The sequence below is a fragment of the Salvelinus fontinalis genome, chromosome 15 (assembly GCF_029448725.1).
Source record: "Salvelinus fontinalis isolate EN_2023a chromosome 15, ASM2944872v1, whole genome shotgun sequence".
Classification (NCBI taxonomy): Eukaryota; Metazoa; Chordata; class Actinopteri; order Salmoniformes; family Salmonidae; genus Salvelinus; species Salvelinus fontinalis.
The window spans coordinates 28,010,153-28,036,854 of record NC_074679.1 but is presented as its reverse complement, the minus strand read 5'-3'; the positions used below and the strand labels follow the sequence as shown (position 1 = coordinate 28,036,854).

Here is a 26,702-nt window from a genome sequence, read left to right as displayed (position 1 = left end):
TTACTGGGCATGCTCTGTGCATGTTTGTCATCTACTAAATTTGTTTGTGGGCAGATGGCCTTTCTTCTTCTGATTTACCACCCTCTCTCGCCCTTCTTTCTCTTCTCTGTCACTCCCCCCTTCTCCAATTTCCTTTTTTGTGGAAGCTGTGGCATATAGTCTACTCATCCCAACAAGGGGACAAATTACTTTAATTACAGAGTAATTGCAGAGTCGTGTGTTAATTAAATCTTTATCAGTTTAAGTAAGTGGATTGCTCCCACATGGAAACCATGCTGTGACGTGCTGTCTCTCTCTCCCTCCTGTTATTTCTAAATTATTCACACCGCAGTCCTAGACCATCTTATTTCCTTTATTCTCACTCTCCCCCCATTCTCTCTATCTCACACACTCCTCTCTCTAACTTCATTGTGTAGGATTAGTGCCACGTTGGAGCGGTAGTTTGGGCCTACTCTGTCAGTAGCCAGCTGCTTTTCTAAAATGCCATAACAAACATGATAGAAACCAAAGTGAGGTAGTGGCCTTCACTGCAAACCGAGATACAAGATTTATCTTCAGGTTCCTGTTGTTTTGCAAAATTGAATCCTCAAATTTTAATTGGTCTCCATTAGGTGTACTGCTCTGGGCGATTGGAACAAGGACTCACTTTGTTGTCCTCTGTTCTCCCAAACCCATTGTGTTCCATTGTGCAAAATGTTGATTATGATTTGTTTATCCTTTCCATCTAGCGGTCTAGTTTAGGAACATTTTCTAAACCAAATGGTGCAAAGGGAAAACGGCTAACGCTAGCTTTAGTCTACAACATCCTTGTTATTCAGTTGATACACAAGTGCGTTGGGACCAGTGTGTATTTTGTTTCCCCTGTCAACAGACTTATATTGAGAGTGGTAGCTAAATAGCTTTTCAATCACAACCACATCAGTAAGAATCCTGTCTGAAATAGCTTTGCCACCTGCAGTGTTTAGACCACCTATCAGTACCCACTAGGAAAGACTCTGGATCATAAAAGATTAGTTTCTCTGGTGTAGTCCCTGTGCAGCTTTAGTGTTGTGTACGTGATCACTACGTTCACGGTGCTATATAAAAGCAGCAGCAAAGTATGAGGTCGACTTTCTGCTTGTTTGCATTTGATCTCTATGGATATACACAGTGTGGATAGTGTCAGTTAGTCTGTGTGTGCAACTGTTTGGCGGGAGGACGAACAATTCTATTATGACTGTGAAGCATATTTCACAGGGGCTTTAGTGGATTACACAGGGTTTGCAGGATGCTTAAAGTAAGATTAAAATAGATAATATAGTAAATCACAGTAAGAGAGAAATCAGACCAAATAGATATATTTGAGTAGCCACTTCTTTGTATGAGAGTGTGTATATGCGCTCTGTATGTGTATTTGTCTATGTAAGCCACTCAGTACGTTGTGGATATTAATGGTGGGCTTCACTCTTTACAAGGGCAGGGAGAGCACCAGTGTCATCAGACTCTCCTGAATGCTTACCTTTGCATAGAAAAAAAGCCTAAACATTTTTGAAAAACAACACGACCAAGTACCCATGCAATACTATCAAGAGTGCACTTTCCATTTTCAACATATGGCTCTTCGTCACATTCAGAGGCCATTGATTATTCCATCCTATTGAGATTGTAGAGCAGCTTAGAACGTACCAATGGACATTTTGTACAAGAGAATGGTGCTATAACAAGATTGACAAAAACACACATAATTACAGTACAGAGACAGATGTCAGACATTAACCCGCTAGCTAGCCTACTTTATCTAAGGCCCCTAACCCCCACTACCATTTATGATGGATGCCCTTTCCTTATCACTGCACTTTACAAATCACCATTGCTAACACATTAACTTTCTTTCTGTACACACAGGCTAACTGCAAAGATAATGAACGTAATACCACAGCCATTACAGACTAGTATTATTTGCTAATAGCTTGGCGCCATATGGAACCGGGGATTCACCCATGTGGGTAATTCCCATCGTTGGACAAGCTGTCAATAAAAAAGTATTACATTTTCAGCAAGCATGGGGGGAGGGACAGGGAGGGGGCTGTGGATGCTGTATAATCCCTCAGGCTCTTGGATGAGTTCTCTGTGTCACTAATGTGGCCTGCCAGCCTGCCACATACAGTACAGACATGCCTCTGTACTTTGTGCAGGCAGTTGAGTTTGTAGCTACATTAGCAGCCTAGCATGGGCTGTCTACAAAGTTCAGAAATGCAGAATGAGACAAATAGAAAGGTGAGTTGTTGTGGTGGCTGGTGGTCCAATCTGGGTTTCCTGGCCTAGAAAGACATTTTAAACTAGCTAATAAAACATGTTTCAAGCTCAAAAAAGGGAAAATACAGAGTAGCAACAGTGCTGTATTGTCCAACGATCCCCTTGGAGGATTCCTCTGTTGACAACCCTCTTGTTCGGTTGTTTGGGGGAGAACTTGAATCTGTGTGTATGCTAAATACACCACGATGCATCTGTGCATCTATAAGGCCTGCCATAAATCCTCCTTTTCTATGTGCCGGGATTTGTGAGAGTAATGGAACACTCCAACTTCCCTCTTCTCCCTCCTCATATCCCTCTGCCAGCGCTGCAGCCCAGCGGATAACCAAGCGTGGATTAAGAGTGACATTACAGTGAAGAGATGGCTGAGCTGAGAGTGAAGAAGGGTGAGTGCTGGTGTGTGTGTATATATGCTGGATGTGAGTGTGAGTGTGTGTGTTTAAGACTGATTAGACAGTACGGGTGTTGGTGAGAGGGGAGAGAGGATTAGAGAACCATCTCTGAGTTCTTTAGGTGCTGACACCACTCCACCTCGCCAAGGGCTCAATTTACTGAGGGATCAGACCAATTTATGATATAGTGGGATTATTATCAGTTCAATAGGGCAATTTCTTTATTAGGGTAACCCTTCAACTTGGAAATGTGGAAACTTGTGAGACATTTAGGGGTGCATGTACACCTCATTTCAGTATCATTGCACATTAGCCCACATTTGAACATATACTGTGATCTAGCTAGACTTATAGAAGAAGGAATCTATGCAGCTATAAAATATAAGAGAAAGGAGAAGTATATAAATGTGTCCCTACAATTATGTGTCAACACTTCCAGTCATGATTTAATGCCTAAAGTGAACCAAACACTTTTATCATTTTAGTACATTTTATGGACAGATTTGTAGAGCTTTTGAAACAAGAATATCTGCACCACCTACATTCTACACCAGTGAAAATATTATTTGATCTGAGATGTTGACATGATCATCTGCTGTATGTTAGTGTTATTCATATATTACTGAGGATGCTAATCTCTCCTCTCTCCATCATTTACAAGAACCTAACAGCTCACAGGTTGACCGTGGCGTATAGCTTCTTTCAAAAGGCTCCAAATCCAATAAGGCGGCTGGCTATGTTTGACTTTAAGTTTACCTGGTTTGTCAACATTCTTAAACTGGCCCAGTGTATTGGCTCCCTTGTAATGCATTGTACTTCCTCCTCTGGCTGATACAGAGTAGTCCATCATTGAGCATGTGATTACACTCAAAATCAGGTTAGAAGAAACAACAAAAAATGACAGAAGTCATGGTCCCCTTAGGTTTTTCTCAGCATATTGAGCAGGGCAATTTAATCTTGCTCTATCCTTCCAGAATCACTTTAAAACACCTAGGTTACAAACATATTCAATGTTCAACCAAAAAACACTTTATGGAGCCTTATGATGACCATAGGTCGGGATGAAGTATCAGATTATATCATAATGATGCCTGTCAATCAATCTCGAAAATAGCAGGCAAATGTTACATTTTCAAATAGATGTGCAAGATGTGGATGTTTGTGTGTGTTTGCCAAATGTTCAGACATTTGAACAGGATTACTGAGTAGTAGCAGGCTCTGGTAAAAGTGTAGGGTATCACACACGCACTCTATTCCCTCTTGTTGGATGTGCCCTAGACTAACCCTAACCCATTTTTCTCCCCAAATCTCCATCTGTCAAAACTGCAGTTCCCTCTGGTTGTCCCCCTGTCCCTTGGAGAATGCTGCTGATGGGCAGACCAGGAAGTGAAATCACCAGTGTCACTATTGTCATTTGAACTTTATACGGAATAACCTGTTGTGGACTATGCAAGTATTTTTGGAAGCTAGCTATTGATTTGTTTCTTACAGTAAGACATTTAATCAATAATGCCTAATATGCACGAGTCAATATGAATGGCGCGTCTTTGTAGCGGAGAAATAGAATGCGCATGGCATGGGTCTGGAGTAGTTACCAGTATCTTGGACATTACTTTCAATGAATAGGCTAGCTAGCTACCGTAGCTGGCTAGGCTACGTTAGCTAGGCTGTGCTTTAAAATTAAAATAGCTAACGTTACTTTGGCACAACAAAAAAACATTTGTAAATAGACGTTGGGGTGTTAGCATTGAAACCTAGCGCTAGCTACTCATTGTTTCAGTGCTAGCTTGGCTTTCCGGCTAATTGTGCATGCTAGCTAGCTAACAATTCGTGTTTTCCCCCTCTATCTATCTAACTAGCCATGGTGGTGGAGCAGAGAAGCTGGGTGCTGACTGGCGCCACTGTCGCCTTTGTCGCAGCGCTTTACCTGCCCTGCACGCAGAAGGCTGTCCCCGGTGGAGACTCAGGTAAAGCTTATGAACTTGTCAGGCAGCCAATCGTGTATGGTTTATGACGAGTGACTGACTGGTGGTGACGTCTCATCTACCGGTCATCTGACTAATAATACAGGTACTGTATGTAGTAGCATTGCCCATGTTAAGGATACAATTTAATCACAGTATATCATGGTTTGTGAGCAAATAACTTTTGCATACACCTTTTCAGTGTGCATGCAGAAGTAGCTAATGTCAGTTCCATACTCTTTACATTCAAAATGTTCTCTACTTACCCATATATAACTTGTTACTCAGTTACATCCAAAAACGTTCATATTACATTCAGTGCACACTTTTCTGGTGGCAACATTCCAGTGCATTGAATCTTCTCATTAAATGAAGTGCCTGGATACAGCTCTGTTCAGTGGCATTGGTGTTGAATAAGCCATCAAGTCCTTTGTTTTAGTTTGTACTGTACTGTCCATGGTGCTGAATGTTTGTTTTCATCCGTCCTACAGTAAACATATATGCAGTTCTATAGGCCTATTTGATAACATTTGCAAATATTCTTCTATTTGTTTAGTATATCTTGTGCATACTCAGTCTCTTATAGATTGTCTCTTTAACCATCACAAACAAACAGTAAAATTGTATGTAGTTTTATAGGCCTATTTAACAAAATGTGAAATGTTTCCACTATTTGTGGTCAGAACATTGTTTTGTTTCTCTTGTGCTTCCTCTGTCTCTTCCTATCAGAGGAGATTATTTTGGCATGAAGTGCAGATTGGCAGTGCGTATTTATTTAGTGATAAAGTAAAATTGTCATTCAAATTATGACAATGAAGCGACAATGAACTGCGTTTTAAAGTTGTTTAGTAATGTATTCAGCAGGTAGTGGTGTGTCTCTGCTTGCCTGCAGACTGAGACAGGGAATTACTCCAGTGTCAGGATTACTGATTCATAGATAATCATGGATGGGGAACTGTGACATTCACATCAGCCACAATACTTTTGTCAAGCTTTGGTGTCAAAAGTCTCCTCTCCTCCACCATTTGCATTGTTGTGAACATAATGTGGGTATATTTCCTAAAGAGAAACAGCATTTCCTTCAAAAACCTCTCAATAAGAACAAGATCCAAATGTTTCTCTTTAAGAAAAACGATTTTGTGTTGGCTAGTAGTTTACTAAGTTTAACATTCACTTTTGATGTACAGTAGTTACTAAAATAAGAAATGCCTCATGATATGCCTTGTTATTGCAGAGAGCAATGGTTAATTAGTGTAGGTAATATATAGTTTATATGTTGTTGCAGGGATAATTGCAGCTACTCTTGACCCATGGTAACAAATTTCCATACTAAATCCTCTTTTTATTATGATTTTTCACAACATTCATTTAATGCATTTCATGAAGTAATGGCCTGTGTAAGTAGGCTACAAACTGTGCTTAGATATATCATACCGGTATGTACACTACATGACAAAAAATATGTGGACACCTGCTCATCAAACACCTTTCCTGCTATACCAGCCTCCACTCTTCTGGGAAGGCTTTCCACTAGATGTTGGAACATTGCTGCGGGTACTTGTTTCCATTCATCCACAAGAGCATTATTGATGTTAGGGACTAATGTTGGGTGATTAGGCCTGGCTCACAGTCAGCGTTACAATTCATCCCAAAGGTGTTCGATGGGGTTGAGGTCAGGGCTCTGTGCAGGCCAGTCAAGATCTTCGACACCGATCTCAACAAACCATTTCTATATGGACCTCTCTTTGTGCATAGGGGCATTGTCATGCTGAAACAGGAAAGGGCCTTCCCCAAACTGTTGCCACAAAGTTGAAAGCACAGAATCGTCTAGAATGTCATTGTATGCTGGAACTAAGGGGTCTTGCCCGGACCATGAAAAATAGCCCCAGACCATTATTCCTCCTCCACCAAACTTTACAGTCGGCACTATGCATTGGGGCAGGTAGCTTTCTCCTGGCATCCTGCAAACCCAGATTCGTTCGTCGGACTGCCAGATGATGAAGCGGGATTTATCACTCCAGAGAATGCTATTCCACTGCTCAATAGTCCAATGGTGGCGAGCTTTACACCACACTGCGCATGGTGATCTTAGGTTTGTGTGCGGCTGCTCGGCCATGGAAACCCATTTCATGAAGCCCCCGATGAACAGTTCTTGTGCTGACGTGGCTTCCAGAGGCAGTTTGGAACTCTATAGTGAGTGTTTCAACTGAGGACAGATGCCTCAGCCCTCGGCGGTCTCATTCTGTGAGCTTGTGTGGCCTACCACTTCGCGGCTAAGCTGTTGTTGCTCCTAGACATTTCCACTTCACAATAACAGCACTTACAGTTGACCACGGCAGCTCCAGCAGGGCAGAAATTTGACGAACTGACTTGATAGAAAGGTGGCATCCTATGACAGTTGAAAGTCACAGAGCTCTTCAGTAAGGACATTCTACTGCCAATGTTGTCTATGGAGGCTGTGTGCTCGATTTTATACACCTGTCAGCAACGGGTGTGGCTGAAAAAGTCAAAGCCACTGATTTGAAGGGGTGTCCACATACTATTGTGTATATATAGTGTAGGTTCAGCTACAGTGAAAGTGGATTTGGGGGCATGAATGCTTTGCTCAGTAGGTTTGTGTTGTTCTGGCATACATTCTGCAAAGGGGAAATACATTGAAACTGCATTTTGCAAGATGGAACCATTTGAAAAGCCTGGGCCAGATATGGGGGAGTAGGGGAGAGTACAGGAGAAAAGCCCTGAGTAGCCCTGCTGGTTGTGATGCTGCCGAGCGGCCTGGGCCTTTGAAAAAACGTCCAGCCCCTTCTCCACAGCGTTTAGGGACGGTGCAGGATGCCCGCTCCTATAGTGCCAGCTGAACACCCTTTCCCAATTCTCCAGGTCTCCGTTTCCATGTTCTAATCTCTTTAGGTGTGATGCGCCCCAGAGAAGCTTGAGCACACCCTGCGGGAACGCTGTTGTCTAGGAATGTGGTGTGTGGAAGTGACAGGGATTATGGGAAGGCTGGTGTGGGTGCCTGTGCTCTGCTATAACAAAGACTCTTGGCGTCCACGCTGCTACCCTGTCGACTCATATATTTTCCCATTTTAGTAATGGGACAGCAGCACTGCTGCATCTCTGTGCCTCTGCCACTCCAATGTTGTGGCCCCATATTATTTAGAATTTTATGTTGGTGTGTAAAAGTGTACAATATGGAATATGTAGTGTGAAATGGAAGATGAGACAGAGTGATGAAAAATGATGACAGGTAGTTCTCATGCCAGGTGAAATGGACCAATGGAAACATTTGAGCTGTGCAATTGAAGAGGTTTCGGGTTTCATGGCCTATTAAACTGATAAGAGTGAGGGCGCTTCATGCGCCAGAAAGTCAAACATGATAATGCACTGTATCACAGAGGTTAAATGCAGAAAATAGAGGCAGGCGGCCAACTGTTTGAAATTATACTGCAATGTTCTGTAATTTTGTTATTGCATCAAAACCCCAGTTCTTGCAATTCTACAGTAATTTTGTATGTTTATGTGCGTTACTGATATTTATAAAAATCAAATTTCTCAACTGAAAAATGTATTTTAATTCAGTCAATATGGCCAAACATTAATTATAGCACAGAGCTAGAAGACCCATTTCCAACTATATAGCCTACCTTTATTGCAAATTGGCCACATTTAACACCATCAGTACAATTTATATAGACATATTTGCAAATACTCTTATACACAAATGTATCAGTCAAGTTATATTTCATACAAAACCTTGATGCAAAAATTACAATTCTCTTTTCTTAATCTGTTTTTATGTAGAAAAATAATGTCATTGAATTGTACCCCAGAGAAAACAATATCTGATTTATCTATATTCAGCCAGCAGAGGGTGCTGTGTAGGGCACACGCATTTATCAATTACATTTAATCTGAACAAAATTTCAATTTTCATGAGTGGGAGATGGAAACATTGGGTGAAAAATCTGTGTAATTGGAAACGCTTTGGATAGATTCTGGCACAAATGGGTTTGTGCCCAAAATGATCTGATGCATCCTGAAATAGCGTTTAGGGGGATGAATGCAGTTTATGCTGCACCCCACACAGAGGTAGAGACAGTCATAAACCTTGCAACCAGCTCCTGTGTCCTTAAGCTTACCTCATCATGCTCTCATTGTCACCAACACTGCCTCCATCTCTGTGTCCTCTCTGGACCAAAGGAGAGGCTGGGAGTGTGGGAACAGAGAGAAAAGGATGGAAAGACAAAAGAGAAGGGACCTGGTGCATGGGGAGGTTTGGAACAGGAGTGATACTCTCAGATCAGCCTACGTGTGTGCCTGTGTGGCGAAGCATTGGGGAGGAAGTGTTATGGTGCGTTTGTGTGTGTGTGGCGGAGATGGGAGTAGTTTTGCTGTGTGTGTGTGGGGAGGGGGGAGAATCGAGAGATGAAGAGAATGAGCGTGCCGCTTAGGAAATGTCACACTGGGAAGATTTGCAGGTTTTGATCCAGGCAAATTAATGCAAAACCCCAGTGCAAGTATTTGATTTGGGAAAACTTTGGAGCAGACTTGTCTCTTAATAATAATTATTGGGTTTACATTCATTTCCTCCCCTATTGTCTTCCACAGGAGAGCTGATCACCGCTGCTTGTGAGCTGGGGGTAAGCGTTAGCCGTATTGTTTAATCAATTCACTCATTAACTCCTTTAAGCATTACGGAAGTTTAATTAAGCATGGGCAGAAAGCAGATTAATTTACTTTCAGTCCACAGGTTTTTCCCTTCTTTCTATACACTTATTTGACTAAGTTGGAAGTAGAGAATGCTATAATTTGCAACCCGTTTTTTAAATCCAATTAAAGTCAATGGTAAGGCGATGGCTTTCTTAGGCTCTGCCTTATGTACGGTATAAGGCTCATTATATATTTTTTATGTGTGTATAAGCTGGGAAGAATGAACTAAATCGGGTTAACAGTTATAATAAGTTTTATTATTTAATAAAGTTTATTACGCTGCTGTGATCCTTTTAGGGAGGCTGTGTCGGTGTCACTATGCCAGTAATCCTGCCGTTAGTGCCGCAGTCCGTGTGGCCTGCGTGTCAGGCCTCCCCAGTGTACGGAGGTCCTCCCTGGGCCCGGGTACGCCGGCCCTCCCCTCTGGTCCCCTGAGCTCTGGAGCTCTCTCTCCCCACAGCTCCCAGTGGCCTTGGTGTCCCTCCGCTGTCCTTTAGCTCTTTAACAATGAGCCGGTCCATCTGGATTTGCCCCCACATCCCGTCTTTCCTACCTCCACCTCATGTTCACCTGTGTGGTGCTGTCTGACCCAACCATCTGTTTATCAAACTGGGATTTTTCACTGTCTCCCTTCACCCCTTCTTTTTCTTTCTCTCTATCTCTCTCGGACTCCTCCCCTTTCACTGTGCATTTTTACTGCCCACATTTCTTCTCCTTCTGTCTTTCCATTTGACCTCCCTTTGACCTCCCTAGCTTTAAAAGCTCCTCCAGTCTCTCCCCACTCTCCTCAGACCTAGCTGAGGCTGGTTGTTGTGGACATACCCAGGGATCCAGTGAGCCTCGGCCGTGTCCGTGATGATTGGTGGTGCAATCACTCTCTCACCTCTCAGTGGCGGCTCCATTTGAAGGGCTGCCCCTGCTCTACGGCTGACCCAGCCTTATCAGTGTCAGGGAAGGAGTCAGTGTGTAATGACTGAGCCCTTATCGGCCTGGAGGAGACTTAGCGGCTAATTGCAGTGATTGCTGGGATCCCCCGGGTGAGAGTGGCTGCGGCTCTGAGGTGATTTGGGGGGCTTGTGCACCACGTGCTGCAGCACGGACCCCAGAGAGTTGTCTTGTCCTTGGGAAGGGAGGAAGAGGAGGAGGAATGATTTGTGTAGAGAGACGAAAGAGGGTTGGGAGGCCCTCACATAGCAGAGTCAGTCAGTCAGCGGTCAGGTCACAGTAACAGTATGGCTGTCTAGGCCTTCCACTCCATCCCTTCACCTCCACCACCACTCCCCCTGGGACACTCAGGTACAGCACTGGTGGAATTGGGGCTAATTAAAATGACAGGCTTTCATTACCCTGCTACCACCTCTCCCTTTCATCCTGCCTCAGCACCGTGCCCCCACTCTGTATAGTTCCACCACACTTATTTAAACATTTCCCACTCCTCAAACTCTTTAGACTGATATCCAGGGCCAGGAGTATTTCCTGAACGGGCCAGGAAATCTTCTACCTATACACTGATGTCCTCAGGATAGTGGGCTCCCTCCTGTTGCTCTCCTCATCATCCCTCCCCGGTTACTGTCCTCTCTCTCTCTCTCTGTTGGTGCAGGTGGCTCACCCCCCGGGATACCCAGTCTTCACCCTCCTAGCCTGGCTGGCTCTGTCCCTGCTGCCCTATCTCTCCCTCTCCGTGTCTCCGGCCCATAGTGTCAACCTGCTGAGCAGCTTGCTGGGGGCCGGGGCCAGCGGGGCCCTCTGCTTCACTGTCTGCAGGTAAGACTACAGCACATCGCTAGGGCCAGGTGACTATCCTGGTCAGGTCACCTAGTCAGGAAAAACTCCAGGTCCTTCTTTCTAATTATAATCAACATGGTTAGTGTCTGCTGCATCCAATAGTGCTGTAATTCTGCTATTCTGCATGTTTGTCAATGATATAGATCAGTGGTTCCCAAACCTTTTATAGTCCCGTACCCCTTCAAACATTCAACCTCCAGCTGCGTACCCCCTCTAGCACCAGGGTCAGCTCACTCTCAAATGTAGTTTTTGCCGTCATTGACGGCCTGCCACACACACATTATACGATACATTTATTAAACATAATAATTAGTTTTTGTCACAACCCGGCTCGTGGGAAGTGACAGAGAGCTCTTATAGGACCAGGGCACAGATAATAATCTAATAATAATCAATAATTTTGCTCTTTACTTAGCCATCTTACATATAAAACCTTATTTGTTCTTCAAAATATGTGAATAACTCACCACAGGTTAATGAGAAGGGCGTGCTTGAAAGGATGCACGTAACTCTGCAATGTTGGGTTGTATTGGAGCGTCTGTCTTTTTCCGCACACAGTCTGTGCCTGTATTTACTTTTCATGCTAATGAGGGCCGAGAATCCACTCTCACATAGGCACGTGGTAGCAAAGGGCATGAGTGTCTTAACAGCGCGATTTGTCAAGGCAAGAAACTCTGAGCGCAGCCCAATTCAAAAATCTGGCAGTGGCTTCTGATTTAAATTCAATTTTCACAGAACCGCTTGTTGCAATTTCAATGAGGCTCTCTTGTTCAGATATCGGTAAGTGGACTGGAGGCAGGGAATGAAAGGGATAACGAATCCAGTTGTTTGTGTCATCTCTTTCGGGAAAGTACCTGGGTATATTGCGCACCCAACTCACTCAGGTGCTACGCTATATCACATTTGACTTTGTCCATAAGCTTGAGTTCATTTGCGCACAGAAAATCATACAATGATGGAAAGACCTGTGTGTTGTCCTTGATAATGCAGACAGAGAAGAGCTCCAGCTTCTTAATCATAGCCTGAATTTTGTCCCGCACATTGAAAGTAGTTGTGGAGAGCCTGTAATCCTAGATTCAGATCATTCATGCGAGAAAAAACATCACCCAGATAGATAGGCCAGTCATGTGAGAAACTCGTCATCATGCAAGCGGTCAGACAAGTGAAAAATATGGTCAGTAAAGAAAACTTTAAGCTCATCTCTCAATACAAAAAACGTACCAGTACTTTGCCCCTTGATAACCAGTGCACTTCTGTATGTTGTAAAAGCTTCACATGGTCGCTGCCCATATCATTGCATAGTGCAGAAAATACACAAAAGTTCAGGGGGCTTGCTTTAACAAAGTTAACCATTTTCACTGTAGTGTCCAAAACGTATTTCAAGCTGTCAGGCATTCCCTTGGCAGCAAGAGTCTCTCAGTGGATGCTACAGTGTACCCAAGTGTAACGCTCGTCTTGTTTGTGAATGAGTGGACCAAGGCGCAGCGGGTGATGAATACATAATGAATTTAATTAAACAAAGACGAAACACGAAGAACACTTGAAATGATTACAAAATAATAAACGACGTAGACAGACCTGAACTTGAGAACTTACATAAACACGAAGATCGCACGAACAGGTACAGACTACAACAAACAAACAAACAAACGAAACAGTCCCGTGTGGTGCACAGACACAAACACGGAAGACAATCACCCACAAACAAACAGTGAGAACAGCCTACCTTAATATGGTTCTCAATCAGAGGAAACGTCAAACACCTGCCTCTAATTGAGAACCATATCAGGCAACACATTAAACCAAACATAGAAACACAACACATAGAATGCCCACCCCAACTCACGCCCGGACCAACTAAACACATACAAAACAACAGAAAACAGGTCAGGAACGTGACACCAAGTGGCATTGGGAGGAACTGCTTGCACGCGCATTACCACTCCACTATGTCTACCTGTCATGGTTTTTGCACCATCATTACAGATACCAACACATCTTGACCACCAAAGTCCATTTGATGTCACAAAGCTGTCCAGTGCTTTAAAAATATCCTCTCCAATTGTCCTGGTTTCCAGTGGTTTGCAGAAGAGGATGTCTTCCTTAATTGACCCCCATAAACGTGACGGACATATACCAGGAGCTGTGCCAGGCCGGCCACGTCTGTTGACTCATCCAGCTGTAACGCATATAATTCACTGGCTTGTATGCGAAGCAGTAATTGTTTTAAAACATCTCCTGCCATGTCACTGATCCGTCGTGAAACAGTGTTGTTTGATGAAGGCATTGTCTGTATAGTTTTTTGGGCCTTTTCCCCTAGCATTGTCCCAGCCATATCCGCGGCAGCAGGAAGAATTAAGTCCTCCACAATAGTATGGGACTTGCCTGTCCTAGCCACTCGATAGCTCACCATTAAAGACACTTCTAGCCCCTTCTTATTAATGGTATCTGTTGCTTTTATACATCAAATTCCCGTGGCTTATTTTTCAAATCGTCATGTTTTGTTTCTAAATGTCTGCGCAAGAGTGAAGGTTTCATCGAGTTGTGAGACAGTACTTTTGCACATATAACACACTGTGGCTTAGGAAAGGCACTACTCTCAATATAATTGAACCCCAAATCAACGTAGTTCTCATCATATTTGCGCCTCTTCGATGATCCAACGTCTCTGTCTGTTGTTCGGTGCTTTACCGGGTAAGGGGGCAGTAGCTCTTCGGCTGCATCAGATTCACAACTGTCAGTGTCCATGCTAGCTGGGCTAACAATGAATTACTGATGCTAGCATTGGATGTGCTCGTGGAAGCAGAAAAACTTGTGTCATCGACAGGTGCAGGTGTAGTACCGCTGGTAGTAGCAGTATTACCAGTAGAGCTGGTATGTGTCTCTATGGACACGGGCCTTACTTTTTTTAACCATTTATCAATTTTCGAGAAAATGGAACGAGCAGCAGCTACGTTTGGCTACATATACGGACCCTTAGTGGAATTCCCGTGAGAGAGTAACGGTTAATGTGATTGGATGTTAATTATTTGGCTAGGTTACCTGTATTTGACATTGTGTTGTTATTTCACTGAACACTATATGGTTTAATTTTATTTTTGGCAGTGAAACAAGGCTACTCAGGCGAGGAAAAAAACCTCACCCAAAGGTTGGAAAATATAAATGGACTGTTTGAAAATGTGATAAAAAATATATATATATATTTTTATTAAAAAAAAAAAAAAAAAGTGAATCACATTTTTATTTGGCGTACCCCCTGACGGCATTGCCCGTACCCCTATTTGGGAATACCTGATATAGATAATAACTAAATGGATAATTACTAAATGAGCCAACAAATGGGTTTTTAGCACAAAATGTAAACTCTTCATAGCACAATTCTGTAATCCCTGAACATTTTCCAACTGACGTTTGCATCTTGCTGCTTGGTGAAAGGACTGGGGATATTTTTGGGTCGTTTCTGACTGGCAGTGGTGTTCCTGATCCCCCTGTTCTGTATTCAGAGCGGAGTCCCACCACACTCCTCCCCCACAAACACAACCAGCCTGTTTACCCATCGCCTACCCGTTGTGTGTGTGTGTGTCACACAGTCACAGACCCCTCCAAGTGCCTGACACCTCCCATCACCCAGCATGCTCCCAATTCTGACATGGCACGATTTCTAATCTCCCCCTTCTGCACTCCTGGGTCTAAAAGGGACAGGATCTTCCCTCCCTCCCTCCAATCAGGACCTCAGAATGTTAGCCACTGTGTCTCTGTACATTCCCATGCCACCCTGCATACGGCCCTCCTCCTGCAGCTCTGCCTGCCTGCCTGCTGACCCCATCATGTAAGGAGTCTTTTCCCCCCTCTCTCTCTTTGTGTGCTTTTATCTCACACTGTCGCCTGGCCTGTCTTACATCGACCGTTTGCTGATTTTGGTAGTTTCCTACATGTTTGCTCTATGCACCATTGGTGGCAGCTTAATTTCAGACGTTTTCCCCATTTACATGGCCCATTTATGCATGCAGTGCTATGCTATTTTGAGTATTTACTGTGCACCGTGTTAGATTTACCATTCCAACAAATTAATTGTGGCGTATGTTAAAAACTGTGCCATTTGTAGCACAGATACAGAACCAGCAAGCTGTTTTGGGCCGGAGAAAGCAGGTGATACAGGGCTGGTAAAGGGAGTGTCACTGCTCCCATGTGGGCTGCAGTGGGCTGGGTCCATTTCCTGTGTGCTTGGCCGGTGGTGGCAGGTGGGCTGAAGGGGGTCAGGGTACAGGGTCAGCCCTGCTGGAGCAGGACAGGGGCTGGGGAGGAAGTGCTCTCTCCATGTGGACTGGCCCTCAGCCCGGACTGACTGACTTCAGCCTCACTCTCAGCCCCTGTCCTGCCTCTCCTCCTCTCTTCAGAGGTGACTCATAACCTGAAACCGGCTGGCCTCCCAAGAGAGGACAGAGGAGAGGAAAATCCTTATTATTTCTTTCCACTCTCACTCACTCCAAAAATCCCAGTATGTTAGTGGCTAGCCAGAGCTTAGTGAAATGGTGCGATTGATCGTTTATGAAACAAACTCCAAAACGCAGTTGAGTCCATATCGGAGACAGAGACCGAGAGAATGAGATCCACAGAGCAACAATCCACAGAGGGAACAGCTAGAGAGTAGTTGTTCCCTCTGTGGATCTCATTCTCTCGGTCTCTGTCTCCGATATGGACTCAACTGCGTTTTGGAATTTGTTTCATAAACGATCAATCGCACCATTTCACTAAGCTCTGGCTAGCCACTAACATACTGGGATTTTGGAGACAGCATCTATGCATGCTGTCTGAAGATATTTGGACCACAACACATGGAAAGTGCTGCCCTGTTTGTAATCTCTAAGGATTTAGATCAAATTTCGGATTATAATTAAACTAAGTGAAAAGTCATTATGAGGACCCCCCTAATGGGCTGATGGGCACTGAGGACTTCAGCCAGAGCACCCAGTCATATCATCTAAGCTTTTAAGTATGAATGTATAATTTACGCTTTTCAATTTGAAAAATAAGCATAAAGGTTTTAGTCATTATCTGTCTGGAGAATGATTTGGGTTGAGGCTGTGGCTGGAGTTCAGCTGGCAGACTTGGTATGGTACTGATAGAGCTTGAGGGGGCAAGGGGGGTATATGGTTTCCGGAATGGTTGCTGGGGGCACTGGGTGCTTCGCCCGTGCCCGGTAGGGTGGCAGAGATGACATGCCACGCCCCTGTGGGGGTCCCTCCGGCCAGACCTGGCCCTCAGACTAAATGCCAAGACTGACCAGTCTGCACTCCCTCCTGCTCAGCCCTCTCAGGAACATTTTAGCTAATCTCACGAAGTTGAACTATAGTAATATCTATTCTATGTCTGTGATTGACATTTCCCCTCGTTTGTATGCAATCTCCATCTAACTTTTGTTTGTATCACAGCAGTATTTTGAGAGTGGTTATGCAAGTGGTTGCACCAGAGGAATAGTCCGTTTCAAATGCGTAGGGACTTATTGCATTGAAGTTATTACATGATATCCACTTTTGATTTTTTTATGGACTTGAAGGCAGTTCCTCCAAAACAGTAAATTGCAAGACCTTGAAATTTGTCTGTAATATTCCCAACATAGCAAGCCTTTGATGTATCAATTTAAATTAGTCGGACAGATTGCTGTTTTTTAATGTGGTGGAATGTAAATTGATAGACTTGGAAGCCATTTCTCCCTAAACTGCAAGTTGCGTAAGTGTAAAATGTAGCACTTAGCTTCCCTTTGATTTGTCAATTACAGCGCACTTGGCTTAATCACATGGTTTGATGGCCAAATTGCCCGTCTCCTATGTTATCACACCAGGACTAAACAAGCCTTTAAGGATGGTGGCCATAATGATAATAATTAGTAAATCAAATGTTTTTTGTCACATGCTTCATAAACAACAGGTGTAGACTAACAGTGAAATGCATACTTATGAGCCCTTCCCACAATGCAGAGAGAAAAATAGAAAAACAATAACACAAGGAATAAATAAATACACAATGAGTAACGATAACTTGGCTATATACACGGGGTACCAGTACCGAGTGGATGTGCAGGGGTATGATTGTACTTGAAACTTCCTAGGAATAATATATGACCCTATCAGTCCTACAAAAGTCCTCTATACAGTGAGTCTCAGGAGGACTTTAAGAACGTGTGTACCCTGTGAAAGAGGATAATCCAGAGAGCTCAGTATTTGGTGCTCCCTCATTTCACAGTTTATCTACTAAAGCTCCTCTGAATCTGTGCTACCTGAGAGGAATCTCTCTCACGTCGTTCCTATAGTAATCCTGAGACCAGAGACAGACGGAGTACACTGACACAGCCAGTGGAACGCTAAAACAACAAAAACACTGTCACCACCAACATCCAACAATCAGCACTTTTGACACGTCGTGTGATCGTACAATTACATAACAACAGGATTCCTGAGGCGCACCAAATATGCCCCATCCCCTCCCTCCCCCATCCCAAAGGCGCACCGGCGAGACACTCACCTGCCAAGAGCGGGCCTGTGTGGACCAGCTGATACGTCAGTGGACCGCAGGGCGGGCGGTGTGCCAGACCATGCCTAGTGCCCAGTGCTGTGGCCCAGGCTCCTTATAGGGCCTCCACCATATGGCCCTGATGGTGCTCCCCCTCCCTACTCCCCGCTGCTGCTCACTCAGGTGGCTTGTTTTTCCACTGGGCTGGGGCTGCTGGAGGGACATGTGTGGTGGGGTCATCACTGGATCAGTGTGTGTGTGTGTGTGTGTGTGTGTGTGTGTGTGTGTGTGTGTGTGTGTGTGTGTGTGTAGTTTTATAGGGATGAATGGGGTGGGGGGAAACAGCTGAGCATCCCCCTTTCTCCATCCGCTACCCCCCTGCCGGTGGCCAGGCAGCCCCTCCCTTTCACATCTGTTGTGGTCAGGTAGAATCTACATCAAGGCACTCAGTGTTCAGAGCCATACTTCTCTCAACCATAGATTGAAGAGTGTAGTTGTATTGATATTGTTTAAAAGCTCCTATGTTTGGACCTTTGCCGTGTCTGTATGATAGCCTACTGTGTCCTAGGACATGAGGCCTCCCTGCTCCTCTCACCCCCCATCCTCAGCATGACCAATGGTTCCCCCTAGGATTCATCCTGTAATACAGTTAAACAGATGTTTAATGAAGATGTTATTTCCTCATTACAGGCAGTGGGATGGGGATAGAGGGGGGTATGAGGGGGGTAGATAGACAGCATAACAAAGTACCAGTTTAATATTCCGCTCGCCTGTGGCCCTGAGATTGTGTCTGCCTCGGACGTAAATTTTACATCCCTCACCCACCACAGGCAGTCTTAATAAGGCACCAGGCTAGTAGACGGATCAGACTCGGCAATTACAATTCAGCCAGAATTAGTTAATGGAATCTATAGAGTAACATTTATATATCAGTGGTGGCTGCCTAATGACTTTGTTGAAATAGCTGCAGCAGCAGCATAAAAATGGCTTTCTGTGAATCGCATAAGCACAGGATTTCTGTAATTTGTTTTTTTCTGTTTTGTGTAATTTTTGTGTGTTGGGCTGGAGATTAAGATGGCATTCTGGGAGAAATTGTCATGTCAGTGGCTGCATTGTTTGAGCGGGATTGTGGTGATTAATTTTGCATGTAGTCGGGAGCGTTGGGGCGGGCGGGTGCTCTCCTGGAGGAGGGGTGACTGAGGCATGGTCCACTCTCTGGTCCTGATTTACCACTCCTCTTCTCTCCTATCTGCTGCTGTGGTTGCTGCTTCTGCCTGATTGGGGAATTTAAACAGGAATGTGTGCACATTTAGGAAGGTCCGTTTGCTAGCTGCTGGAAGGCTAGGTATTATGAATAAATTCATAACATTTTTATAATGATATATGTAGCACCCATAATATCATGTGTATGATCTACTTGTGTAATATATGCTTTATAGTAGATAGTTAAATTGTTACCTCTATTTTACCTAGCTTGGCCCAAAAACAGGGTTGCATGTCTGTTTCCCAAATGTGATGCAACAGAGCAGTTAGCCAGAAACACTGTCATATTATCTAAAGATCCTCAGTGTTCAGCCCACTGTCCTGTCCTGGCCACATCTAAACCCTGGGGTGCCAGTGTTACTGAGCCAAGGCCAGCTGGAACCCTCTGTCACACCAGACCAGGCCAGGCCAGGCCAGGGCACCACTTCATGGGCTTCATCCTAGCCTCTTCAGGAATGTGTGGTTCTTTTCCAGCCATGTCTCTCCCAAAGCGCCACTCACGGAGTGAGAGAACAGTGGAGGGCTGATCTGTGATGGCACGGCTGTGGCATTATATGTGACAGTCCATCCCCTGGTCTGGCCCTTTGTGTTGCCTCATTCCCTACACATTCACTACAGACAGGCTGCTGGTGGCCCTTTGTGTTGCCTCATTCCCTACACATTCACTACAGACAGGCTGCTGGTGGCCCTTTGTGTTGCCTCATTCCCTACACATTCACTACAGACAGGCTGCTGGTGGCCCTTTGTGTTGCCTCATTCCCTACACATTCACCACAGACAGGCTGCTGGTGGCCCTTTGTGTTGCCTCATTCCCTACACATTCACTACAGACAGGCTGCTGGTGGCCCTTTGTGTTGCCTCATTCCCTACACATTCACTACAGACAGGCTGCTGGTGGCCCTTTGTGTTGCGTTATTGAGGCCAGCCCAGACAAGCGCAAGGCAGGCAGGTGTTTGGTGCTGGGCTTCAGTGCAGTGCTGGCAAGCCTCTGGCCCATGTTTAGAAACTGAGGGGGTAAATGAGGTAGGTTTTGCTTTGACTCTTCAAAGTGACATTGGCAAGCAATTTGTGTCCTACTGTCTGTCCCCGTAGAGGCACTGGGAACTATATCTGTGTTGGTTTGAGGACATGGATTGTGGACATGGAGTATTTGTGTTTACCTTGAATGTATTTTTTCTTCTTCTGCTTACTGACCTACAGTTATTACTTTATTTAGGATATTTCTAATTTAGAGCATGAACTGTTGTACGATTTTGGTAGATGTATTTTACTTCAGTAAGAGCTTGATGATTATTGTTCAAATTTCCAGGATTCTTTCCTCTTAAATGGTCTGTATGTTTCTTTAGCAGGGCAATGATCTCCCAATATCTTCATGAAATACATAGAATTTCTGTACAGCATTTCTGTTTAGAATTCCTTTGTCATCCAGTGAATTACCCCAGTGATGAGACTGAGACATTCTGGCACACGAGATCAGTTCAGGGTAAAATAGCCTCACTGAGAACATATTATTCTCCTGCCATGTCTCAACCAGACAGCTATTGTCAGTGAGCCACAACATTACAGCACAGCAGCATCCTGCAGCACACTGAGCTTTGATAACAGGAAACATGGCCAAAATGGAGTCAGAGTCCCTTCCTCTTCATCTCTCTACCATGGGAGCAGCCAGCCCCAGACTTAGCCCAGAGAAGGAGCCATGGACAGGCTAAAAGACTGACTGGGAATCCAGGTGGTCCTCTGCAGACAGACAGGTCATTTAAACCTGAGAGTACACACATCACTGGGTTGTTACACACTGACAGGCCCTAGGAGAGAGATGTGTCAGTCTCTCAGAAGGAATAAAGGGCCAGGGGACAGGAATGTGGTTGTGTGTATGTGGGAGTGTGCTTGTCAGGCAGGTCTGTAGAAGCCAAAGCAAGCCTGGTGTAATATCCACATTACTTCCAGGGACCCCCACTAGTGCGCAGCACCCTGCTCTACCTCAAAACCAGCCCCCCTGCTAAGCGTGTGGGCTGGGGTTAATTGCCGCGCAGGGGGGTAGAATTGAGGGTGCGGGGAGTCCCTGCCCTTCAACAAAAGTCCCCATCTGCCCCCCACCCCTTCCTCCTACCCTTCAAGTTACAACTAATTCCTGGATCGGTGCAGTGAGAAAGACGCTGCTATCTCTTACTAAGACTGAACCCACCCCCACACCCAGACATCCCTTCAACACCCCCCACTACAACCCTGCATCACATAGAACACAGAGCAAAAAGACTGGAGGATAGGAGAGGTATTTTTTACTCTCCTCTCCCTCTTTTTTCTTGATTTACCGCGCTTTCCTCAGAAAGCTCCATTGTTCCCCTAGCCTAAGTCTCATCAGGCCTTTTGTGGCTGACTATCACAGCGGCAGGCAGCGAGCTGGAAATGTATAAATGGTATCATGCCTTGTGATTAATGGCGGTGCTTATGAGTCAGGTCTGATAACGGGCCTGCTCTCTACTCAATTTCAGATACCGTTAATGGAATCTGTCTTCTGCGATTGTAATGTGAGAGCGCCTAATTTGCTATGGAGCTTGAAGCTGTCACCGGCAAGGGATTGTGGGGTCATAAGGGACCTGGCAGCCGTTTGGCCTGCAGCTTGTATCTGCCGTGCTGAATAGAGCAGCTCTCTGCCTGTCAGTTAGCTGATAGGCTGATGAGGACTCTAAGCCACTCCACACAATGGCGGAAAGGGCCATACTGCCTGACTTCCTTAATTGTGGAGCCCGCTCATATTTCAGAGCCAGCGTGCCGGGGACTAGGCGGCTTTTTTTCTTCCTCTTTCTCCCCCACAACTTTTTCCTCCGTTTTCTTCATTTCATCCTCATACTCTCACCCCCCCACTCACACATCTTTTTACTATTTTTCTTTTCTTCCCCTTCTCCTCCTCATCATTTGTTGTCCCTCTTCCTCTCCCTCTGTCTCTCTTTCTAGTAAGTGGTGGGTCTTAGTATATGACGGATTATCCCAACTTTGCTTCAGTTACGACTCAAGAGATGAAGGCAGGAGAGGAAGCAGGGGGAAACTTTTGTGCACACGTTATTGAAGTAAAGGACCATATCTCCCATAATGGTTATTTACGTCAGGCTGCTCTGGTGCTGCTGGAGAGGACGGTTGAAGGATAGGTATGGGAATGGCCTAGATTTTAGATAATACCTATAGCTACGCAAATATACGATTTATTGCAATGACAAGTACTCCATAATTAACAAAAATGTGCCAATGATTTTTTGAGCAATCATATGGTCAATCCTAAATATGATTTTCAGATCTAGCTTTGGGATAATTACTCATGCCCACATTGCCCGGAGCTGCTCATACCTATGATTGGACAGTTACTCTACAATTAAAAACGGGGAAAAATGCTATGATTTCTTGAGCAGTTAAATTTGTGTGTTAACCCCTGTGCCTCACCCTCTTCCCTCTACTCTAGACTGGCAGGCTCAGGGCCGGGTGCGGTGCTGGCTGGGGGCGTGTTTGCTGTGTCCAGGCTCAGCTGGCAGTGGTCGGTGGTGGCTGAGGTCTTCTCCCTCAACAACCTCTTTGTTGGGCTCCTCTTCTCCCTGACTACCAGCTTCCACTGTGCTGACAGTGCCCCCCAGAGGAGGAAGGTAACCCAGCCCTCGGCACACACTCCCTCCACAGCTTCCACCCTCACACGGGACAGAACATGCATATCAGCCACGTCTCCCAGACCAGATAGACTGTTCCATGGTGATATCACAACTGTCTGCCTCAGGAAACTTTACCGTACAACCTATAGAAATATGGTTTCATGTTTCGTCATTTGATTTATATATTTTTTTCAATGACAGAAATGCTATATATAATATGAGGAATTAAGTCTCCTCTTGTTATTGTCAGGTTTCCCATTGGGGGGCGCTGTGCTGTGGCCTGGGTCTGTGTAACCAGCACACTCTGGTGTTGTACGTGGTGGTCATCATTCCCTGGGTCCTGCTCCAACTCTACTCTCACAGAGTAAGTTTAACGACACATCGCTCTTCTCCATCTGAGTGGCCATAGAGACGTAACACAACCAGGTAGAAGAACTGGTCCATCTGAAAGGATGCTGAATAGATGTTATGTGTGATTGTGTCAGGAGCTGTCTGTCTGTGGGCTGATGTCTCTGGGACTGTGTTTCCTGGGGGGTCTACTGCCCTACGTCTACCTGCCCATCTCCTCCTACCTGAACACAGCTCGCTGGAGCTGGGGAGACCAGACTTCCCTCTCAGGCCTCTTTACTCACCTACTGAGGACTGAATACGGCACCTTCAGCCTGGTACATACTTCTATACATGTACCTGTACCAACGTACATTATCTTTGAGCTTGACCACAAACTCTAGTGTGGGACGTGTAGTGGTGATTGATGTGGTTGTTTCTTTAATATGTGACCCTAGGCCAAGGCAGAAGGTACCGGGAACCTCACCATGATGCTAAAGTGAGTATGCCCATCTTTATTAGAATAGTCATTCACTTTATTTTACACATGAAGTCATTGCTATAGCATGAATTGTTCTGGTGTGTTGCTTTTAAATGTTGTGCATTTGAAGGTCATTCATTGGATAATGTGATCTGTAGAAGTGACAGAGTGGGTTTTCTCATGGTTTTGGCTTTAGACAGACCGGTTTAAACATCACACAAAAACCCATCAGTTCTGTTCTGAAGGAGGGAGCCCATCCATCGCCAGCACTGGTGCCCATCTCTCTCCTCTCTCCAGCTTTTGTTCTTCCCTCTCTCCCATCAAAGCAGAACTGAACCTGCTTAGAGGGCCAAATCCCTGTGTTCTGTTTCTCCAGCAGTTTGAAATGATCACTCTGCTCTGGTGTTTAAGCGTGACAAGCTGTGATGACAGACACTGCAATATAGCGGAGAGATTTGTTTTCCTCCAACAACCCCCTCCGTCATCCAACTTCTGTAATTGTCTATGGCTGACGACGGGTGGGGAGTATGCTTCTTAAGACCCCCCACCACCAGCCCCCCCGTCTGGCCCCCGCCCCCTTCCATCACCCCTGCTGGTTGATGGACAAGCACACCTTCAAGACAAGGGAGAGAGGCAAGCATGACAAGCATGTCACATCGGGGATGTAAACTCCGCTAGACAAGCTGACACACAAACACACACACACACTCTCTCTCTCGCTCGCTCGCTCATATAGAGACTCAATAAGCCATCAAATAGAGATGGGTATTAAAGAAGATGCTCTGGGAAAGTGTCTCTGTGACTGACAGGCACTCTGACAGGGGTTGAGTAGAGGACACATTCATTGGTGTCTATCGCTCGAATGGAAGGGTGGGGACTGGGGGTGCATAGAGTCAACAGAGTTAGTCTGTTTGATCGAGGGGGGGGGGGGGGGGCACAGTTACTGGTGTATTCCAATCTGATGAGGAGGAAATGAGAGGACATTCAGTAATTGGTGTCCTTCAGTTTGATGGAGGTTAGAGGGATGCGGCCATCAGAGGTTTTGTGTGTGTGTGTCAGGGCTCAGCTGGACCACTGTATGGCTGACCTGTCCCTCCCTGTGCTGGTCCTGGCTGGACTTGGCCTGTTCCTCGTCTCCTGGGACAGGTAAGGAAACACCTGGCAGACCAACCTTGCCTCAGGGCAATTATTAGCATTTGGGATGTAAATTTGAATCCCTTGATTTAGATATGTTACATTACATTACGAATGGACAATATCATATGAATTGGAGGACATATAGTATCATACTTCTTTCTCTGAGACCAGGCTGCTTGTTGCATGTACGAGAATTTAAGATGCTATTTAGGAGAACTAATGACAAAGGTTAAGAGAATTTATGCAAAAGGTTAGGATAATTAGGTTAAGGTTAGGGGAAGGGTTAGCTAAAATGCTACAGTTGTCCCTTGATGCCACTTGAACATGCAACCTTCGGATTACTAGACGGTTGCGGTATACAGCCAACCTTCCTCCTGACCAACCTGTCTTAAATAACCAGACCTTTATTCAATTTGTAACGTAACATGTCATACTTAATAGAGGTACAAACATTTATGTAAAATAGCAAACGTCTGAATTATGAGTTCAGTCTGGGCACATCATTCTCTCAGACAATCTAAAGTTGGTTGATCTCAACATGAGGCTAAAAGCTGTCGTGCTGTCAAGGCGCTGTACAATATAAAGAAGAAAAGGAGATTTTTATGTGTGTTTTTTGTATGTCTACTAGTTGAAATGATGTGTATGTGAAATATATGTATCTGTATGTAGCAGTGCTCTCTGATGCAGTAATTCATTACAGTAGTGGCTATGTTGGGGTCTGTTGGGTGCCACTGATAAGGCAGAGCAGAGCCAGGGAAACCCATGAGCAGGGCTGTCCCCAGGGCACTGCCCAACACCCTCTGCCTCCCCCCACCCCCCCCTGCCTCCCCCTACCCACCTGCCTCCCCCTACCCACCCCTGCCTCAGCCTACCCACCCTCTGCCTCCCCCTACCCCCCTGCCTCCCCTTGCCTTCCCCTGCCTCTCCTGGGGGGCACTTTGATACAATTGGCTTTACACACAGACACACAAGCATGTATGTACGTGAACGCGTGCACACACACGCAAACATACGTGGGTCATTCCATTGATATTCCATGGAAAGGCAAGTTTCCTGGAATACAGCACAATAAATATGCTATTTTTTCCAATTCTCATTTCCATTCACATAATTGTGTTTTGATTACCACTAGGGGATAGTGTTTTTTCGTTAGTTTATAAAACCATTTACAACTATCCTCTGTGCTGTAATGGTGATATGAGGCAGAGTGGTTGGCTCGTCACACAGTGACTCACACGCTGTCGTCCAGACCCAGCATTAGGAAAGCAATCATGCTGTGGGCTACAGAACGTGTTAGCTGTAATAGTGAGTCTGTCTACAGGCGGGGTGATGTTATCTCTCCTGTACCTTGATGAATTTGGGAGTGAATTGCACTGGGTGTGTTTTCATGTATTTGTTGGGAGGGTGAAAATAAATGTGATATTGAGAAAGTAATATATATGGTATTTCTGTGTATATGTCTGTGTAAGGCCAGTTCTCTCATGGCGATGCCTGTCCTTCTACTCCAGGAGGCGCCGTGTTGTTCCCTGGCTACTGACGACCATGCTGCTACTCTACTCCCTGTTCTTTGCCTGGAGAGCCAACCTGGACATCAGCAGACCCCTACTGCTGGGAGTGGTGAGTGATGGGCCATGGGGCTTAGTTAGGGCAGGCAGGGAAAACAGGCAGGGAGGCTACTGGATGGGCCTGAGTTGAGATGCCACAGTCTCCTCTGACCCAGGTAAAAGGCTGTGTTGTGTGTGATGGCTGGGATGGGCCTGAGTTGAGATGCCACAGTCTCCTCTGACCCAGGTAAAAGGCTGTGTTGTGTGTGCTGGCTGGGCTGGGCCTGAGTTGAGATGCCACAGTCTCCTCTGACCCAGGTAAAAGGCTGTGTTGTGTGTGATGGCTGGGATGGGCCCGAGTTGAGAAGCCACAGTCTCCTCTGACCCAGGTAAAAGGCTGTGTTGTGTGTGATGGCTGGGATGGGCCTGAGTTGAGATGCCACAGTCTCCTCTGACCCAGGTAAAAGGCTGTGTTGTGTGTGCTGGCTGGGCTGGGCCTGAGTTGAGATGCCACAGTCTCCTCTGACCCAGGTAAAAGGCTGTGTTGTGTGTGCTGGCTGGGCTGGGCCTGAGTTGAGATGCCACAGTCTCCTCTGACCCAGGTAAAAGGCTGTGTTGTGTGTGCTGGCTGGGCTGGGCCTGAGTTGAGATGCCACAGTCTC

At 45.4% G+C, this 26,702-nt stretch overlaps 1 protein-coding gene across 2 annotated transcripts in view; it reads left to right on the top strand.

Annotated features, from left to right (window-relative positions):
• Nucleotides 1-4,012: 4,012 nt before the first annotated feature.
• Nucleotides 4,013-26,702, top strand: part of LOC129811697 (transmembrane protein 260-like) — a 31,506-nt gene continuing 8,816 nt past the window's right edge. Inside the window, exons 1-10 of one of the 2 annotated variants that reach the window (XM_055863213.1) lie at nucleotides 4,015-4,174; nucleotides 4,544-4,651; nucleotides 9,257-9,288; nucleotides 10,959-11,122; nucleotides 22,371-22,548; nucleotides 22,802-22,915; nucleotides 23,037-23,216; nucleotides 23,337-23,377; nucleotides 24,419-24,505; nucleotides 26,005-26,113. In XM_055863213.1, the coding sequence (XP_055719188.1) occupies nucleotides 4,546-4,651; nucleotides 9,257-9,288; nucleotides 10,959-11,122; nucleotides 22,371-22,548; nucleotides 22,802-22,915; nucleotides 23,037-23,216; nucleotides 23,337-23,377; nucleotides 24,419-24,505; nucleotides 26,005-26,113 (1,011 nt within the window). In that variant the 5' untranslated portion in view covers nucleotides 4,015-4,174; nucleotides 4,544-4,545. Of the gene's footprint in view, nucleotides 4,175-4,543; nucleotides 4,652-9,256; nucleotides 9,289-10,958; nucleotides 11,123-22,370; nucleotides 22,549-22,801; nucleotides 22,916-23,036; nucleotides 23,217-23,336; nucleotides 23,378-24,418; nucleotides 24,506-26,004; nucleotides 26,114-26,702 lie in introns of both variants that reach the window. The other variant, XM_055863214.1, reaches the window with a different exon arrangement.